Source organism: Brachionichthys hirsutus, chromosome 14 (assembly GCF_040956055.1).
Source record: "Brachionichthys hirsutus isolate HB-005 chromosome 14, CSIRO-AGI_Bhir_v1, whole genome shotgun sequence".
Taxonomy (NCBI): domain Eukaryota; kingdom Metazoa; phylum Chordata; class Actinopteri; order Lophiiformes; family Brachionichthyidae; genus Brachionichthys; species Brachionichthys hirsutus.
The window spans coordinates 3716495-3737228 of NC_090910.1; the positions used below are offsets into that span (position 1 = coordinate 3716495).

Sequence of the window (20734 nt, forward strand, 5' to 3'; positions counted from 1 at the left end):
TCTTTCATCCTTTCCATCTCCCTCCTGCAAGACCCATCAACGAATAGATAGACCGTCAGCCCAAGTGGCAGCACTGACATTGTGTTCCTAAAATCCGTACACAATTGAGCAGTGCATAATGATGCTCGGCCCACGTTTAAGTCTCGGACCCTCCTTCGCAGACGCACAAACAAGCACGCGGCTGAGAAAACACTCCTCTGGGGTTCACATCTGCAGCACGTGAAAGAGCCGTGCGTGTGTTTTGTGACATCGGCACCGCGGGTCGTCTCTTCTGGTGAGTCGCCCTCTGCTCCGTGTTGCTCTTGGCTCGTTTAGCGAGCCCATCTGGCGTGCATCACCCCTGCACTTATGAAGTAATGAACTAAAGTGTGCCGACCTCTGTCCCAGCAGCCTCATGGTGCTCAACCAGTTCGGGCAAACAGGCAAGTCTTCGCTTGCAGGATTGACACCGACTTTCATTCCCTGTTCTCCTTGTCACATCTTGATTTAGTTGCTTGTTTGTCTGCTTTTTTTCGCTTCCCCCTTTTTTCTATTTTATGTAAAGGATGGTGACACAGAGGCAACGACTGAGGGATAACTGATACCTTTATTGCAATTCTGCAACAGGATTTTTGTGGAAAATCTACATTTGCAATTCACTAACACAAATAGCTGACACGGATCTGACAGTTTGTACAGATGGGATCGCTCCCTGTGGGTTCGGGTAACACGACACCGGCTTTCTCTGTTTCTAGTGGTTTATTTTTTGACAATCGTTCGAAACTGACAGATTGACTTGTTCTTAAACCTATTAAGGAAACGTGTGTTTTTTCTGTTCTCCACTTGAAAGTCACACGCCAAGGAAAACGAACAAACCGTCCTGCTAAGACAACGCTCAACGCTCAACACGCTACTCGACTGAGGCAGAATTATGGCACCATTATTGCCTGGGAGTGTTTATCTGCTCCTCAATGTTCATAGCCTGATTGAAATCATTCTATAATATAACAATGTGTTTGTAATTTGTTTAAATTGAATCTTTAGTGACAAACTGTTACAGAGAGCCTCTACATGTTCTCTTTAACACACTTCTTTGCCAATGCATGTGTTACGCGGTCCATATTAGGAAGATAGGAAGAGTGTTTGTTTGCTCTGCCTCGTCTTCCTCAGATCTCCTGAGACTGGATCCAGACTTTCCTCTTGAGACCTTTGCGAATCTGGTGTTTAGGGATAACTCCTGGGATTATGGTTGAATGAAAGGGGGGGGTAGGAACACGGAGCACAAATAAATCCTGCACTTTCTCCTCGGAACTCTGTGTATGCCTCACTTTCTATTGGTTACTGTGCTTCACCGTGGGGTAGCGCAGCCCTAGGAAATAAAATCTTAATAGAACATAATAGGCTGCCAAGAGGGCAGGCGACGGTCACAATCACATAAAAAATAAAATAAAATGCATGAAACTCAAACAATGTCTGACATTGAGTACTTTCGAGCACAAATAGACAAGTTAGGAAAAAAAAGGAAAGGGTGTGTGTGTGTGTGTGTGTGTGTGTATGTGTGAAACCCTTCTACTGTTGCTCATGACCAGACGAGTTGTAATAAACACTCTTTGGGAAGCACGCCAACGTTTGAGGTGCGAGCTGGGCAATTTCCAGTTTAGATGTCTGAAGTTTTTATAGTGAGAATAATGAGGGCAATTTGTCATTTCTGCAGCGACCAGAGTTTTTTATTTATTTATTTCAGACCATACGGAATATATCATGTTTTAACAGCATTTTCCTGTCAGTTGGCTTGCCTGACAACTGCTGGATTTGTGTTTATTTATTTTCAAACTGCCTTATGCCTTGTGAACAGCAGCACTTCCTGTCTGAAGGCTCGCTCTTTAATTGGTCTAATGATGTTTCATTATAGAGCTGCTCAATGGGATCCTCCTGCTTTAATCTGTTGCTGTTACCTTGATCGCCACAGTGGCTCCAGCTCACGCCGAACCGCACACGTCTGGCCAAACACACACGCACGCACAAACACAGAGCCAGACCAGATGCTCAGCTTTTAGCGTATTTATCCTGAAGGATGATGTGTCTAGTTGTAGTCCTGAAGAAACAAGATTTTGGGGACTACAAATCCCTTACTCAAGAAGCTCACACAGCTGGAGAGACAACCAGAGATGTTTACCCACTCAAACAACTTGTCTAATCACAGAGCTTGAAAAGCCAGGTGTCGTTTGTCCAAAGGGGGGGGGGGGGGGGGGGTATTTTTCTCATCCCCCCCCCCCCCTTTGTTTTGACTCATCCAGAGGCTCTCTGATGTTCCGGGACTTTGACCTGCTTAAGACAGGCTCCTAGAATGTTATAAGCTTAACTTGTCTTATAATGTTGCTGCTGCTCTTCACCGCCTGGCGGTTAAAATGTTAACTTAAAGGAGACATATTATGAAAAACTCACTTTTCCCCCATGTTTCTACACTATTATTGTGCTTTTGGGTCACTGCTAACACAAAAACATCATCAAGTGAATCCCGCGCAGTTTGTGTACTTCTGTAATCACCCACTGAAACGCGTCTGGCAGAAATCTGCAGAAAGCATGCACGCAATGAATTTAGTTTGACAGGAAAGAGACGCTGTCCTGCAGCATCTGTTTGCTACTTTGACCAAACCCTTTACAGATATTTCATAGAAGTGTCTGGGAACTGTGATACCTTGGAAAAGGAGTATAATATGTGATCTTTAAAGAACTAAACATGCATTCTCCATGGAACCGAGACATCCCTCGTAGTTAACTCTTAAATTGATGCGTTTTTCAAATTGAATGCGGATAATCAAGTTGCTTTCTCATGAGAAATGATAAAGATTCATTAAAAGCTCGCATTTTCTGAGTGGAAGATGTTGTCGAGTGCATCTGAGACAATAACATCCAATATGTGAGTGATATGCATTGAACTGAACTGTTGAATGAGCCAAATGATTTACGAATCAGTATCTTCACTGTTGGAACTTTTACAATTTGAGTTGGCTCATTTTTAGGGCAGCCAGTATTTTTAGCGTTACAGACGCCAGCTGATTTCTGTCCTGCATTCTATAACTTCATGTTTGCGAGTTAAAAACTGTCCCGAGCACATCATCGGTGCCAACCTGCCCTCCATTCATACCCAAGGGGAGGAAAAGGGCAGGGGCCAACATGACCTGTTCCTATGATGCACTTTGATGCTGAGGAGAACCAGAGAACCCGCAGAACACCCTTTCAGACACGGAGAGAACCTGCACATGAGGATGAAGACACCATCACTCATAGAGTACTGGTAACAATGAAAGTGCGGAATGTGCGTTGTTGTACAGTCTCGGATAGTTTTCTATTCCTGATTCTGATTCTGGGTGTCGTCCAGCTTGAGTTGTGTGTGTGTGTGTGTTTTTTTAATGCTTGATAGAATGATCTTCAAAAGTCCTAAAATAGGAAGATGAAAATCACGGCTCACTCTGTTCTGGAGTTACAGTGGAGCCAAAACTTTGTGCAGTTTGTAAATTAGTTAATATTTACCAGTTATTGCCTCCAAGTGAGGCGATGGTGCTACCGGCAGCACCGTTTTATTAATTACCAGCCAGATATGGAAGGTCTTTATAGCCGTTGATGAAACTTTGTGTCTCTAATTATTCTTTCTCTTTTTGTCATGCAAGCTATGGAGGTGCTCCCATAATAAGAGCACCACCGACACTGCTGAATGCGTGTGCTGCTGCATGCGTGTGCAGCGAGGTGTCGTATTTCTCTGCAGGCTGTGGCCACTTTGTGACTGTGCATCAATAATGTATATATTATTGGCGGTGACTTTGTCTCAGGGGAATACGAGGGGAGGAGATTTAGCATGCTGTTTCTTTAGCTTAGCACCCGAGTATCTACCTGCAAACAGAGATTGAGGATTGCAGTTTTCATCCAGGAAGCAATCGTTGTACCCCGAAGAAAGTTCAATTCATTTTATTGCGCTGAATCTAGCCTGAAACTCAACTCAACTGGAAAAGCAACAGGAGTTTATCCCACAGACAGTCGGTCTGCTGCGTCAATCAGGGCTACATACATTTTTTTACAAACCAGCAATTACCATGCGTTGATGAATGAATTTGTTTCAGGCTGACAGCAGCGCGGTTTAAAATTCTTCTCTGACGCCACAGGATGTCGCCTGCGTTAAAATAACTTGCTGTCATATCCTCTCAAAGCTGTCAACGTGCCCTCACTTTTAGTAGTACAACACTTAAATAGTCTGAATGCCAGCGGAAAGAATCCACCGCGCCTTAATCTGATCCACCAATCAGAGCCAGGAGGTGTGTCTGAAGGTGTGGCAGTCACTCTGCAGCGCAAATGGAACCAGACAGCCCAGCTTTTGTTTTCTTGTTGCTGTTTGTGTGTGTGTGTGTGTGTGTGTGTGTGTGTTTATCTGTGTCTGTATCGTTCTGTTCATAATAAACATGATGTAGAGTGACGTATCATTATGGTTACTTGTTTACAGCTTGCAGCAATTGTTTTACTATTGTTGTGTGTGTGTGTGTGTGTGTGTGTGAAGGCTGTATTCCCAGAGGTCAGAGGTCACTGCCTAATGGTGGTGGATCCTCTTCTTGCTTAGGCAGTTAAAGTATGTGGACTGGCCAGTCCTGTCTGAATGAACTGTTTGAGGTTAAAGCAAAAAAAAACCCCACAGAATGTGGGAGTTAATTTGGAAGAGACACGTTGCCCTTTCATGTCATGTCAAGCCAATAAAAGCATTTTTTTTAAAATCACTGCAGATTACGTTACGTAACAATTAGGCCGTGATAGAAAGACTTAATCTTTGCAGTGTGTAAACCTAATAATTCTCAGAGCAACGGGAGAGAAAGGGGAGCTGTAGGTGCGCCTGCACATTGACGGCACCAGGAATGCAATCAGAGCAAGGTACACGCCTAACTGGACGGCAAGCAAGGTGATGATTGGTTAACAAAGCAAGCCGACAAGATGACAGCTCCAGACAACGACGCCGGGGAATTATGACTGGAACAGACACAAGCCTAAAGAAGAGACTTCCCCAATGAGCCCAGACCTTGTTTTAAATTTTCATACTCATCTATCCCATCTTCAGGTTAGAGGAGTGTGTGTTATCAGACCAGACTTCATTCTCCTTTGTGAAACTGCGTCATCCTGCTCCGCTCTCCTTATGACATTTAAATAAATGAGCAACAGCTGAACCTGCAGTGAGGCCTGCCAGGCTTCAGAAAAGCTCTGACCCCGACGTGATTTGAACACGCAACCTTCTGATCTGGAGTCAGACGCGCTACCGTTGCGCCACGAGGTCCTGCTGAGTGGCCGGACATATGAGAAGTACGCATGGCTGCCGCTGTGGGAGTTGTAACACTCGCAGAGGGGGCTGATGCACCAATCACAGCCCATTCACAGGCACGTGTTCTCACACACACACACACACACCTCCCTCCCCACTTTTGTCTGGGGCATCGGTCTCTGTGTGGTCTTTGACAGGGAATATACAACCCTCTCTGCAAAGACGCCAATGATGGGCTAAAGGGCGCCATTGTCTGAGCGTTTGTCTCAAATTGTGTGTGTGCGTGTGTTACAAAGAGAACAACCACCTCTTTGTTTCCCCTCACCTCCTCCAGCAGATGAGCTGATACCTGATCAGGCTGAGATGTCACTCTGCCAACATCATGAATGAATGAGTAGCGCTGGTGCTGACTAAAGCGGGTCACTGGGGCGCTTAGCGCCCAGCTAACAATAGACACACACACACACACCTTGCTCATCTGCTCATCTGCTGAATGCAAAGGTTGTCCAACACGCAGACCTGCTCATTATCGGCATGGTAGCGATTATTATATGCCTTTTGAACCGGTTGGACACTAGAAGTTTCCACCCATTCGGTTACCGGTAGTTGATTTTGCCAGCAGGATCCCGCAAAAACAACTGGATTTACTTCCGTGAAACTTGGTGGGACGATGACGGGTTTTAATATATTCTATTTAATTATTGCGGTGCATCGGGTGAGAGCGGTTGATCCAGGATTTGTCTTTTCACTTTGCTCACTTTTGCTGATTTTAATGTGGATCCACTACAAATAAATGTTTGGCGGATCCAAATCCAGCGACTTTATTTACATGAGGATGTGTGTAGTTGTGTGTAAGGCTTGTCTGAATAAAAGGGCTTTGTCAGATTGCATTCTAGTCCTTTTCAGTATATTAAATAATTTGATTTGCACATATGGAGAATTCCCTCTTCCTTTCCATGACATGCCATTCATTCATTTATTTTCTGAACCGCTGTTTCCCAAGTCTGGGTAGTCCCAGTCCACGGGAGAGAGGCGGGCTGCACCCGGGACAAGCCGCCAGTTCCATGGCAATCAGTCGACTACTTTTGCATCACTGCTGCTGTATCTGTTCCACTCTCATCTGAATGCCGGCGTATTGATGCTGAGCCTGGTGTCATTAATATGATGGAGATCTCAAGTTGTGTCAAATCTGGCAATAAAGGTTTCATTACTTATATGGCAACAGTCATATTTTCAATTTGGATGCCTTTAATTAATGCGTCAGACTTCAGAAGGCATCGATGTGAAGGTTTTCCTACAGACTGATAATGGTAATAACTATGACTGTATATATTTAGTATAAGTTACTTCTTATCCGACTTTTAATTTTGCAGGTATTCTCAGTCTCCATAGGAGGGTTAGATCTACGGAAGAACTGCCTCTGATAAATCTAGCACTGATGACATCATGCTCTTAGACAGGTCAAAAATCAAAGTAATTAAAAGGGTTGCCATATATATATATACTTTGGTGCCTCTAAATACACTGAGTACACAGGTGAAGTTGTGGGAAACACGTGTCTGTGAGTGAGAAGGAGGGGACTCCAAAAATAGAGCTTTAACAGGTGAATTTGATATTGTGGCAAGTCGCCATAATGAAATGAATGAATGGGAAACGCTGATGTAACACAGGTTACTCGGCTGCGTCATGCTGGGGCATTCAGGGAACTCGGTTAACTCTGGGTAACTCCATGCATAAACATGTTCAATAATGATATCAAAAAACACTGCCGTTTGGAAAAGAACAACTCAGATTATGTATTAAATCTTGAAAGTTGAACATGTTGGATATGAAGACAAAGTCTCCCACGATTCCATGCATTATCTTGGTTTTACCTCAGTATATGCACAGTTGCAAATGGTGCTTTTAATTAAATCCAAAACATATTTGCATGCTGGAAAATATGTTCCAAATATTCATCTTGATAGTCCATGTGCCAAGACTGAAAAAGAAAATAAATAAATAAATCACTTCATGCTATCATCTGAGGTGGCATGTGTAAGACATATTATATAAATATTATAATATATAAAGTTAACTGGCAGCTAAATTGTATTTACCTTGATTTTTATAACCATACCCTCTGACAAAATAGGCATTATTAGTAAGAAAGTACCCAGAACAAAGTCAGTTAGGTCACATACATGGTCTTTATACAAATAAACAATGACAACACAGGATGGTAAGGAATCCCAAAGTCATGTAGGGGAATACATAAATGCTGTACATATGTATGTAAACATATATATATATAATCCAATATATCATGAGTGATTATATATGTAGGGACAGTCATGATTTTTGTCAAACTCTCTGAATACTTGATTAGATTAGATTTAGCTTCACTTTGCATCATTAGTCCTTGATGTGCTGGGGGCATGTTGCTGCTGGGGGCATGTTGCTGCTGGGGGGGCATGTTGCTGCTGGGGGCATTTTGCTGCTGCTCTTAAAGATTCTTTCTCTGCAGCAAAACCACTGGCACTTTTTTCTTTTCATTTGCAAGGATGCCATCAAGAACTTTCTTCGTGGTGAAGACACTGTGACGCTTTCTTTGGTGAATGATCGCTGCAGGGATCTGCCCTTCTGCGAGTTCAAAAACTGGAACAGGATTTTGCATCTCCAAGACTCTCCACTTTGTGATGGAACAAGATTATCTTTATCATCGGGAGTAGTGGACGATGCACGCCAACCGCGGTGACTTTGGTAGTGGGTTGCTACCTCCTAGTTCACCTGTGGCCATCTTTACTTTGTTTTCTTCTGATCATTGTGACAAATGTAGAAACATGCATCCTGGAAGAAAAGTGAACGAGCTGCTCCTTAGGAAAATAAATGTTTTATTTTAGTCCTAAAACAAATCAAACTAGCTGGTCTGGCTCATGGGCTATTCACATTTTGTTATTGGATTTAATCCCACTATAATTCAACCAAACAAGGCTTGTGAACGGTTGAGTTAGAGGTGGAATAAATTTGATCGCCTCTCAGTGAGAAGGAAAGCATGCATTTATGCATACATTTAACGGCAGGTGGAATATAAGAAGCAGACTGAACATGACCAGCTGTGCCATTCTAGGTCAAAACTGAAAATTGAAATGATGTATTTTTCGGTGAAGACCTTGGCATTTACACTAAAACATTCAGAAATGGACTTATTCCAAAACTGGGACTTCTTGAGCATTACTTCTGGCTGATGTAAATCCCTGTCAGCGTTATGAAGAAGTCACATCAAAACTGCATCAGTCAAATCTGCTCCTTTGCTGAATCTGTGGGGGGGGGGGGGGATTAAGTTATATGGATGAGCTTCTCTCAGAATCAGATTTATTCCTTATAATCCATCTGAGGAACAAGTTTGGATGATTGACTCTTGGTCCTCTTAAAGGACCGTCCGTGACTGTGGCGATTAAAAACTGCAACGATCCTGACTTGACATCCTGTTGTTTCACCGACAGCTGGTAGATCATCTGATATTTATGACCCGTAATTAAATATCATCTTAATGGCTGTCATTAATAGCCAAGATACCTTTATGTAGAGAACGAAGCCATTGGCTGGTCAAAGACCATTAGATAGATGTCTCTGGTAAAACCATCTGTTTAATGTGCAATGTTCAGATTAATAATGTTATTTAGCACTTAGTGGGTTGTATAACCCAACATAACATGCATCCATAAGAACAGACCATCTGAACGGCATCATCTGGATTATAAATCGATATTCCCAGCATTCCATGATGTCTCCAGATGTTCTGTGAGTGGAATTCGTCGTCTGATGGTGTCAGGATGAATATCAACGTAAACCCCCGGGGGGGGGGGGGGTCTCATCATGGTGTGCCTGGTGTGTTCGTACTTTCTCACGTCAAAGTTCAGACGCATCAAGACAGTGAAGTGACCGTGGAAATGCGCGGCGCCTCGCAGAAATTTAGTGACTCCCTTTCTTTGCTGGTTAAAACGCAGCATCAGATCCTTCTAACGAGCCCCTGATTGTCTCCGTGCGCAAAGAACTCGTGTTAATAACCCCGTGCGTAAAGTGCGGCATGTCTTAATCCACCTCACACACGCGCTCCTCTCGCGCTTCCTGCTCGCACCGGAGGACAGCGTGCCAACATTGACATATTTGCGCGCCTCCACTTCAGTTAAAAGCTTCTCTTTTTTCTTGGACGTACTCATTCTTTTGTTTCCCTTAATTTTAAGGGAATCTCAGGCGCAGGGGTCCATTTAAATATGATTTGCGTATTTAAATGTTGGCGTGGACAGGGCGGGGTTGGCTGCTCCAACATGTGCGCTCAGTTCCACGTTGGGATGCGCTTGGATTCATGCCCACGCACGGTTTCACGCATCTGGATTTCTTTGTGCGTACGACGTTTTCTGGATTTGAGCGTACGGCATGTTTCAGCATGAGGACCACGGAGGTCTGAGTACATGAGGCCCCCCCAGGTTTATGTGATTCATACCGATGGCTCATCATGGATATGGTGACGTGATCTCTCCTGCCTCCGATACTGAGATGAAACAGTGATCCCATTGTTATTCTCTGAGAGTCTGTTGTTGGTTCGAAATGTTCTTTTCTCTATCAGAAGTGCTATTTACGATAAAGCATCACTCCTGCACATGCTTTGATTTGAGCAATATAAGAGAGGCTGACTCATCATTCCATCCATTTTTGACTAATTTTAAAGCTCAAGCAACCCTACATTTCTTTTAACTATCGTTCTTTAAAACTCGTGCTATTGTCAAAATATTTTTGTGGCTTTGAACAACTGTAAAGTTGTCTCTTTTTGCCTTCTGAGAATGAACCTGATGAACTTGCCATCTTTTCCCCTTCTAATAACCCCAGGAGGAAGGAAAAATACCGCAGCGATTCTCCTCGTGCCTTGCACTATTTGCCTGGTGAACCATGTTGGAGTTGAGCTGCACCAGAGCCTTGTGTGAAGGCATTCAAACCACAGACCCGAAAAAGGCAGCTCAGCCTGACAGGGTGAAGGAGGGACAGTATAAACACTTTTGTTTTTTTCTCCAATTCTTCACGAGTTGAAATCTAAGATCTAAGACTTCTTCTGCGTACGCAAAATGCATTTTTCTCTCAAATTTTGTTCACAAACTTGTTTAGAATCGGTGTTAGTGAGCACTTCTCCTCTGCCGAGATAATCCGCCCACCTGACAGGTGTGGCGTATCAAGATGCTGATTAGACAGCAGGATTATTGCACAGGTGTGCTTGAGGCTGGCCACGATAAAAGGCCAATCCAACACGTGCAGTTTCATCTCGGAAAGAGACATTTATCACCCGTTTTCCCCATTTACGCTGTTGCTTTCCCCCTTTAATATCTCCGGCAACGTGTTTGTCTCAGATATTGACGCTCGCTCTGCTTCAGCTAGCCTCTGGGAATAATAGAAGCTCGTAAAGCTGACGGCACGGACATGCGCAGTAAGGACGGCTTGTACCGAAACGTCTGAATAAGTGTTTTCATGCGCCCTGATCGGATCATCAATCGGTATAGACCACCCCTCTCGATCGGGATAGAATCTTGATCGGATTGAGCCTGATTGGGTCAGACTAATCCGATTTGGGTGTGTACGTGAAGCATTTTTATTCCGATCAGGCTTTTAATCCGATTGAATGTGTCCATGTAAGCGCACCTGCTGTGACCACCGATTGCCTCACGTAGTGCAACACATCTCTTTCGCGTGGAGTTGGTGGAATGTTGGTCCACTCTTCAATGGCTGTGTGAAGTTGCTGGATATTGGCAGGAACTGGAACACGCTGTCGTATCCAGAGCATCCCAAACATGCTCAGTGGGCGACATGTCCGGGGAGTATGCAGGCCATGCAAGAACTGGGATGTTTTCAGCTTTCAGGAATTGTGCCCAGATCCTTGCAACATGGGGGGCCGTGCATTATCGTGCCGCAGCATGAGGTGGTGGTGGTGGTGGTGGTGGATGGACAGGTCAAGAGCCCGGTGAGGACAGACGAGCAATGCAGATGAGCTTCCCTGAGACGCTTTCCTTTGGTTATGCAAACCAATTGTTGCATCAGCTGTCCGGGTGGCTGGCACAGATTGGAACCTGCTAGTTCACCGGTGGCCATCTTTACTTAGTTGTGTTTATAGAAGAAGTCTTGGATCTTTGATGTTTTTTGTTCAGTGTATTTCAGGGTGGTGCACGGATCACGGGAAGAATGTGTTTCACACGAGCGCCCGCTCAGTCAAGGACTGAAGCATAGCCTTTTGGTTGTGATGAGAAGCTTTTCATGATTTAACCTGAATATCAACCCCCCCCCCCCCCCTCCACAGAACATTATAAGTGCTGCTTATTATGGGACATTCGATTAAGTTTTACTTTGCGTCCCATCTGTGCAACCTGGATTACTTTATTTATAAGAAGAAAGAGCGAGTCCTCGCGAGAATGGCTTTCGGGAATATCATTAAAAAAATGGCTGTGCAATATAAAATCATCACGTTGTTTAAACGCTCTGAGCAATAAAACACACCTCTGACTTTATCGCTCATGCTTGCAGCGACATCAGCAGGGCAACCATCTGTCTCTGGATCCTGTGTGAGGGGCATGATAATGTCATATTATTCTCTATTCTGCTCCAGCACATGGAGCGGCTTTAGCCATGCGCTTAATTTATTTGGCCATCCGACAGGGCATTAAACGTATTTCATAAGCCGCTATCATGATTTGTAAACGACAGCCATGTCAGGGCCTTGTATTCCTGCTGACTGGATTGCTCGATGAACCGCACGGCGATTAGATCAGCTGATTGCTAATACCTTTGGCAGCCCCGACATGCTTACACCGAGCCTCAAATCCCAGGTCAGCACGGTGCAACATGAACTTGATGCCATTATAGCTAATGCGCTTGTTTCTCCTCTAGGAGCCCGGCTACTGGGTCCTGGTCCACCGGCTGGAACATGGCGACGGAGGCATCTTGGATGTGGACGACATGCTGTGTGACGTCGTGGACGACAAAGACAGGGTGAGTCGAGGTGCAAGGAAGCCGAGGACGGCACCTCGTTTCCTGGTTTCATTCACCCGGACTATCGTTTCCTGTTTTCGCCACCTATTCTTATTTTCCTCACCCAGAATAGCTCCGGTTTTGTCTCCGTCTTGTCCATAAAGCTTTGGCCCTCGCGGGGTTTTGACTCGCACCTTTCTGCACTCACACCGATCATCACCGTGTTGTCTGTGGAATCATTCCAACGCTCTGGCACGCCCCCCCCGTTGCGTTCGTATCAGCGGTTTGAAGGTTGAAACCTTCCGTGTCGCATTCAGCGTTACTAATGTGTGTCTGAGGGTGTGTGTATCACCAGGGTGTGTGTGTGTGTGTGTGTGTGTGTGTGTGCGTGTTTCCATTCCATTTGAATGGTTGACTGGAAGTTACGGCTCAGTGAAGTACCTACAATAACTAAATGAATAATAATAATTTGATGTTTTAACATGCATATGCTGTACGTCACAGGTGTCATTGTGATTTAATGACTAGAATTTTTTTATCACTTTAAAGATATTCCAGCTGAAAGGCAACAGGATCAGCAAATTATTCCTCGGGGGTTTCAGCTGAAACTCTTATCTTTCATTCCTGTCTGACTCTGTTCTCAGCATATCTGATGTTGCAGAGCCTCTGCCATCTTGTGAAATCTGGAAACGGTGCGCGTTTTTTGCTGCTGTCACACGTTGAAAAGTTCGAGTCCCAAATTTGATAGTCGAGCTTTTAGAGAAGTTAACAGGCAGGGTTGATGCTTCCCGATGCCGTTCGGTTTGCGTGACTGCATCTGTCCCCACGCCGTTTGTGTGCATCTACACACCTTTATGATGACTGAAGGGTTGTCATGGTTACGTATTGGGTAGGACTCAGAGGTGAGAGCAGCTGTTTTGCACCTGCTGCCTGAAACTCTGTTTTCTATCATCTCTCTTTATAGGAGGGGCCTCTTTCATTTCCTGTGCTGCTTCACACACGAGAGAGAAAGAGAAAGAGAGAATGAATGAAAGAGTTAATTATTTTCCAGGAGACTCATTGAAGAGTCCTATTTCCATCCATTCCTTCTTCCTTTTGTCCCCATGCTGTGGCTAACTGCTCCCCCTGCTGGAGCGGTTGGGTCTCTGCACCTAAACGGATGACTTTTGACTTTCTCACACCAAACAATCAAGGTACCCACTCGACTAAATCACTGTCGGTGGTGCAGATTTGTCCAGAATTAATATCCGATGTCAGTTTTAAAAGCAAATATTGATTATTTGTACTTGCTACAGTTAATCAAGGCCTTACGAAGCAATGTTCGCTGTTGGCTCAGACTGCATGTGTGGGAGGACACACATACACACACACACACACACACACGTGATTATCTCATTGTGCAACTGCTTTCCTTATTGTGCTGTAGCTGTTGCTGGTAAATCCAGTCCATCCACTATAACCAGGCAGCAGCACAAATCAAGCAGACCTGTTCGTTAACCCTTTAGTGATAGCGCTGCTCTTATTATGAATCTGTAGATGAATCCAGGCCTTGCTACCTCTACCGAGGCGACGTTTATGTAATCACTGGCGTTGGTCCGTCTGTCTGTCAGCAAGATAACTCAAAATGTTACGGACGGATCTTAATGTTGGGACTGTTACCAGGAACCGATGAAGACATTTTTGGTGATGCTCCAGAAGAGATTCTGGATCACTTTGACATTTTCGTTAACAGTCAATGGAGCTTCAAAATGTGTTCCTCAATATCTCGGTTGATTACCGATAGATGTTTACGGAGTTTGTCACACTCATGTAGGGTGGGAATCGCTAATCTCTCCACCAAATTTCATCTGGATCTAATCCAGAATGAGGTCAGGAAAAACAATATATATTTTATCATTGAAAGCCCATTTATTGATTAAAAAATCAGAAAAATATTCCTCAGATAAATAAACTCTGATTAATTTTTTACTTTTCATGTTTGGTGTATAAAGACACCAAGAACAATCTAGAACCTTTTGGTGATGATCCAGATCACCATGTGCACGGTGTAAATCCAATCGGGAGGGAAATGAGCTGCTTGGCGGAGGTCTGCGCTCTCTGAGTGCTTTTCTAGTTGTTATTACCCTCGCCGAAGGGGAGGCGAGGGTATTGCAATTGGGTCCGTTTGTCTGTCTGTTTGTTTGTTTGTTTTTCTGTCCGCGCGCATAACTCAAAAACTAGTAACCCAATCGACTTGACATTTTTACACAAGCAAGGTTCTGTCTGTGGTTCGGTCCTCCCCGAGAATGCCGTTGATCTGGATCTGGATCCAGATTCTAGAATTTTTTAAAGGATTCTTTAACATTGCGAGATAGGGCACTTTTTGACATTTGTCTTAATTTCTTCGAAACGCATGGCGGTATGGATCTGAAAAAAAATACATACACGCATAAGTACTCCTTAAAGGTCTATGACCATGACTAATTTCGGCCGGATCCGGATCACAATCCGGATCTGAGAGCTAATTGGCTAATTGGCTTTGCCCCTTTGAATGCTATAGGCTGGGAAGACCCGCGGAGATCCTCGTCTGCTGCGCTGTGTTTTTTATTCAGCAGCTGAGCATGAATAAAACCCTGATTACAGTTGATTTGTGGTGACAGGCATGAATGGATTATGTGTGAGTGCAGTGCTGGACACAGACACGCAGGAGAACCTATCGTTCCTCATAAGTTGCAGGAAGATGCACATATTCAACATGATGATGGAGGAAGTTTTGGTTTGCCGTGTTGTTCATTTTGTGATTGTCAGCATTTGTTTGTTTTTCTCTTGGTGGCTGTTCTGCATCTTGTTGTAATCATTATTACCTCCACCAAGGAGGACATGGTTTGGCTGGAGTCTGTCTGTCTGTCTGTCTTTTAGCAAGCTAACTCAAAAATGTTTGTCATCAGTTTGTAATAATCTTTCAGTTTCTGATAATCTTTTTCCCAATTTGTAGTTATATTATATGGGTTTTCTAGTAGTAGTAGTAAGAGGAGTGTTGTAGTGGATTTTTGTTGCCTTTATGAGCCTTTGGACTCCTCAGCTTGTGCCTGATTGGCTGGAAGAATCCTTTCCATTGGCATATATATCTGTGTAATGTGTGTGTGTGTGTGTTGTATAATTATTATATATGCAGTTGTTTTATAGAATGTTGCACTGCTTTCTGCCAGTATAAAATCTTATGGAGTTGCGAACATACCCCTTTTTAAGTACATGTAATATATTGCAGTTGTCATCGTATCCTACAAATACAAATTCTGCATAAATTCTTAATTTAAAGGATCAGCAAAAAAACAACTTACTTTAAGTATAGTAGATTTATACAGAGATAATTAAATTAATATATAATCGGAATTAAGTTTCTGACCAGAGACAGGTTTGATGTCATGAACAATTGACTCCCCACAATGTTTTGTTGTCTGCAGTACAGTAAAATGTTTGCATCATGAGTGCTGAGATGTCGGTGTGATTTATATCAAAGTTGGTGTTTTAACTTTGTCTCCTTCGACAAATTGTCTGTGGCTTAATGACATGTGGTGTGGTCAAACTGGGATTAGTAAATTAGCAATGACAGGAGAAAATGTCATTCTAATGCTAAAGCTCAGTTTGACTTGTCCAGCATCTGTGGGAATTTACTCACAACTAAATCCTCCGGACTCTCGCCGAAACCTGTCAGATCCGTGTTGTCTAAACTTTTGTTTGCTTGATCACGAGACTCAGACATTTGATTTATCTGTTATCGTTTATTTGACTGATAACGATAAATTATTTTAAACAATACAAGTAAGAAAATACACATTTTTTTTTTTTTTTGCACTTTTACATACAAAAGGGCAAGAAACATAAAAAAAACAACATAAGAAACATAAAAATAAAGAAACAAAGCATTTTCATGTTTTGTTTCTTGTCATCTTCCCGCTCCTCCCGTGCCTCTCCTCCTGCCCCCCCCCCCCCCACACACACTCATCGTCTTCATGTGCTTCCTTCTCCCCTCCTGTGCCCCCTCCTCCTGTGCCTCCTCCTCCCACTGCGCTTTGTACTTTGTGTGCCTGGTATTTGGTTTTGGGAGTCGCTGTTGTTTCGTGCGTGATCAACCTTCACTGAGTTGCTGACGGCCTCCTCAACGCACAAACTCCTGCTGCTGTTCTTTCTGCTGGCGACGTTGACTGACGACTCAGTCCAGCAGTCAACGTATGACGGCACATCCGCTCGAGGCTCGTCCTTCTCATACTGAATGGAGAAAAATGGATGCCTCCTAACATCAACGGCTCCCCCTGGAAAACCACTAAAACAGTCATATAAGCTTAGATGCGGTTTGTACATCAGCAACGCTTGGGCCTGTCCTAAACCCTGACCAAATCTCCCTGCAGTAGTTTATCTGTGTCATACTGCTTTAATCCACCTGGCCACCTTTAGCTGTTACTAACCTGTTCCCAGGCGGTACATCGGATCCTTGACCAGAAGAGCACAGATTAGGGACTTGGCTTGGATTGGAAGTGTGTGACACTTTATTTATTCCACAACTCGGTTCCCAGGTTGGGATCACTGTCTAATGACTGATGAAAGAATTCTCCTGCACAGACTAACAACCCCAAAACCCAAGAAAGACACAACTTTCAAAAGAAGTAGAGACTGATTTCTCATCTGTGTGTTGATATGCACAGCTCCAGATGCCCTGCTGGTACGTAATACACAGTTTCATAATGCAGAACTGCCTTGTTTCAGCACTGCTCTGTCATCTGTGCCTCATTTTGTCCGCTACGAGTGTCTAAGAAGGAGCCGTTAGGTTTTTATGTGGCTCAGGAGCCTTTAGGTTAGCCTTCAAAGATCATTTAGCATGGAAAAAAAAAAAAAAAACCTGATGCAATTACTGGAAATGACTGCGATATAGACACCTCATCTATTCAGCAGATGGCAATGTGGCCATTAAAAATGACTGCTGGTTAGTCGACGGCCTTAGGTACGAAATTCACACCACAAATCTGCTGGAATGAGTTCATAAAGGAGCGAAATGCGATGTGACGTGGCCAATTAGATGAAATGAGATGACATTTTAATAGTTATTGTTGGGGAAATTGAGCTGGAAGCATTAGCGATTTCAAACGGTTCCTTCAGACGGTTTTGGTTTCTCGAAACAAAATAATTGTCTGACGGAGAAGAAAGCTTGTTTCCTGTAATTAAGTCTTTTGAATGAAATGATGGCTTTCAGAGACATTTGTTGACGAGTGGAATTCATTTATATTTCCATTTTATCTCTTTTGGTGGTGGTGTGTGTGTGTGTGTGTGTGTGTGTGTGTGTGTGTGTGTGTGGGGGGGGGGGGGCAGAGGACATGCCCAGCACAAAGCTGTTTAGCAGGCGCTCTGCAGTATATTCCTTCAACCTCAAAGCGAGATGCTGATGCTGAAGATTCTCTGAGGGCCAAAATACTTTCCAATGACTTTAGTGAGCCCGATCGTAAACATACAAATTGCATTACAGAACTTTTTCTCTTCTCATGGTGATGGTCCAGTCTTTGCACTGCACTGTTTTTGCATCCCTTAAATCTTGGCAAAGCCTCAGCCATCTAAAGATTTCATCTAAACTGACCTTGATTACATTATAAGTGAATCTGATTCTGTCTCTCGGTGTTAGCAATGTCTCTGATCAGCAGAGACAAGTCCAACCCAAGCCTGTTCTTTGAATTCAAGTAAGGGAGGCGCTCCTCCCCAGGAGTCATCGAGCCCCTCCCCAACAGAAGAAGCTGAAGCAGCAGTTTTACTGCAGGTGGCTTTTTCCTCAGACGATGCAGTTAGACGAATGAGCCACAAGGAGGCACTCGAGCTCAAGTTTTAGTATTAGTTGACTGTCTGCCTCAAAGGATCTCAGTGTGCAGCTTTATTTTTTTCTGGACTTGATGCTAGTTTTATTTCATCATAATTTTGTGAAAGACAAAAGAGAACAAATGAACGACCTCTTTTGCAACCGCATCCTTCACTTGTGCTAATTCAGGCTGCTTCTCATGACCGTCACATCCGTGCCTCACTGTGCTGCAGCTCCTTGGACAATTGGCATTTTCCTGGCCCCTGAAGTTGGCATTGCCATGGCAACAGCAGCGGGGTGCCAACTGGGCACCTGCACTGGTTGGCGATCAAGCCGTGAGTGAAATTAGCCAAGGCGATAAGGCAAGGGTCCCAGCAGCCGCCCCCTGATACCAGAACACTGCCACGGGAAATCAAAGAATAATTACCCCGCCTGTGTCTGCGCTGTGTGTCTGTGTTTGTGTGTGTCTGTGTTTGTGTGTAGCTTTTTTCCACGAGGTAATTTAGCCTCTTTTGGCATAGATTGAAGACTATTTTGTCTGCCTCTCACCATCATTTCCCAGACATGCAATGCATTCATTCTACTCTCTTCTCTTCTATCATAAACAGCATTCTTGTCATACTTAATATTATAGAACTGTGGAATATAATTTAAAGTACCTACGATGTATTTTGCAGGTGCCGCACTCTACTGGTCATGCTGCCCTCTAGTGGCCAGAGTATCCAGTAGATTTCTAGCTGGTATGGATTATCTGATGTCTGTCTTTTTTTTTTGTCTTGATGAGACCTAATTTGATCTCAAATATCTATTATATTGAGCTCCACTCTTTTTTTTTTTTTTTTAGATCAAACTAATTGATAATGTTAACTCTGCTGACATTTGAGCGTTTGAATCTCTGGGCAACAGTGTTTACGAACAGCTACTGCTGGTGAACACATTCAGGTAATTGGATGTTTGCTTTATTGCCACTCGGTCTAATATCCAATAATAAATTCAGAGACACTTCCTCAGACGGATGCTCTCATTCAGACACGCCTTTGAGTTTCTGCTCGGACAGTGTAAATGCCTTCGCCCTGCATAGAGACAATGCACGATGAGGAAATTCACCTGAGAGTACAGACGCAGGAGTCCCATCCAGACGGACACGCATGCCCACACAATACATCCTGATAGTCGGCTGTAATTAGCCTGTAAAGGACCAGAGTCAGCTCCTGCGTCCTGAAAGACCCACTGTGGTCGTGGAATGTTTTTTTTCCTGACCTCCACTGCGCTGCTCGGAGACACGGTGGGCGGTAGGAAGCAAGCGCTTTGTTTTTTCATTTTGCTCCAGGGTGTTTGGATTTATTGGCGGTTGTTGCTTGTTTATTAGGTTGTGAGTTTTTGAACTACCTGTGCAAGCTGATGAGTGCCGCATTTCTTTTTTGCCGCGGTGGAGAAATCCCTCGTTGTATTTCTGGAAGCTGAAACGCCAGCCTCCGCTCTTGTGTTAAAAGAGTTGGGGGGGGGGGGGGGGTGATGTGAAACTAAGGTCACCTTCGACCTTTGGGGCCTGCTGAGCCACGGCCGATGACCAGCTTGTTGACTAAACTCTCTCGACGCTTTCAGCTGTGGCTCTCTGTAAAGTGGGTGAAATCAGGTGGTGCCATCAAGACAAGTGTCTTTCACCGTGCCCCCCCCCCCCCCTCCGTGACGGCTCCCCTTTATAAGGAGATTTCTGCAAATGTGCCAAATTGTTCCTGACACGGCGTTGGCTTGCCGGAGTGCTGTCTGGAAATGCTGGGATGTTTGTACAGAGCTGTGGAGAGGCGCTGCCAATGCAACACACACTCGTTCACACACCTGTGTGTGTGGGAAAAACAATCCTACACACACACACACACACACACACGCTTTCCTCCTGGTATTGTGCATGTCATGCAGGAGGACATTGGTCCTGGCTGACAGCTGTCAGAGCGGCTTTGGTTCCACTGTCTGGGTGCTCTGCCAAACAAGCCTGTTATCTGCAATGGTGGAGTCCTGCGGAGGGCCTGGCCGCACCCCCCAGGCGGACAATTTGGGTCAGCCGCCACGAGAAGTAGCCCTAAACCGAGGTGACGGATAGAGACTCCTGCCGCCTTCCTAAAGACCCCCAGAGGGGGGTGTATCTAGAGCGCTAAGATAACAAATGACCCCCCCCCCTCTGTTGTCCATATGTGAAGTGGTGCACCCAGAAGGGCCGCCCGCTGGCACCAGACACAGACACGATGCCCGCTTCCCAATGTTGGAACTATAATTACTACCGTGTTGTCGGTGAGTGAGTTGGTCTCATTTCAGAAGGAAGTCAAACGGCTTTCACATTCATGTCTTCTTCTCTTCAAAAAGTGAAATTGCTTACGAGGAAATGACTTACACAAAGTCAAAGCTGGCTCAAAAGAGAGGGCAATTTAAAAACGAGAAAAATCCAATCTAGCATGAATTGCTGTCTCTTTTGAATATAGACCTGCTTCTCCGTCTGCCTCTTAGCTCTTTGTTAAACCGAGCGAGTGCCTCTTCTGCATGACAAGTATCCCTCTGTAGCTTTTGTCTCAAGAGTCTCCAGACCATGAGCGGCTGCTTTTCAACACTTGACTACTCCTCAGAACCCATATATAATTACCCCCACTGATCCAAAG

General features: G+C 44.3%; 1 protein-coding gene and 1 non-coding gene across 2 annotated transcripts in view; one reads left to right on the forward strand and one right to left on the reverse strand.

The window, feature by feature from the left end:
* pard3aa (par-3 family cell polarity regulator alpha, a) overlaps window positions 1-20734 on the forward strand; it is a 281009-nt gene that overhangs the window by 18635 nt on the left and 241640 nt on the right. Inside the window, exon 2 of the mRNA XM_068747703.1 lies at window positions 12185-12286. Coding sequence (XP_068603804.1) covers window positions 12185-12286 — 102 coding nt within the window. The remainder of the gene's footprint in view (window positions 1-12184; window positions 12287-20734) is intronic.
* On the reverse strand, window positions 5219-5290 carry trnaw-cca (transfer RNA tryptophan (anticodon CCA)). The gene has a single exon. It is a non-coding gene; the product is annotated as a tRNA-Trp (tRNA).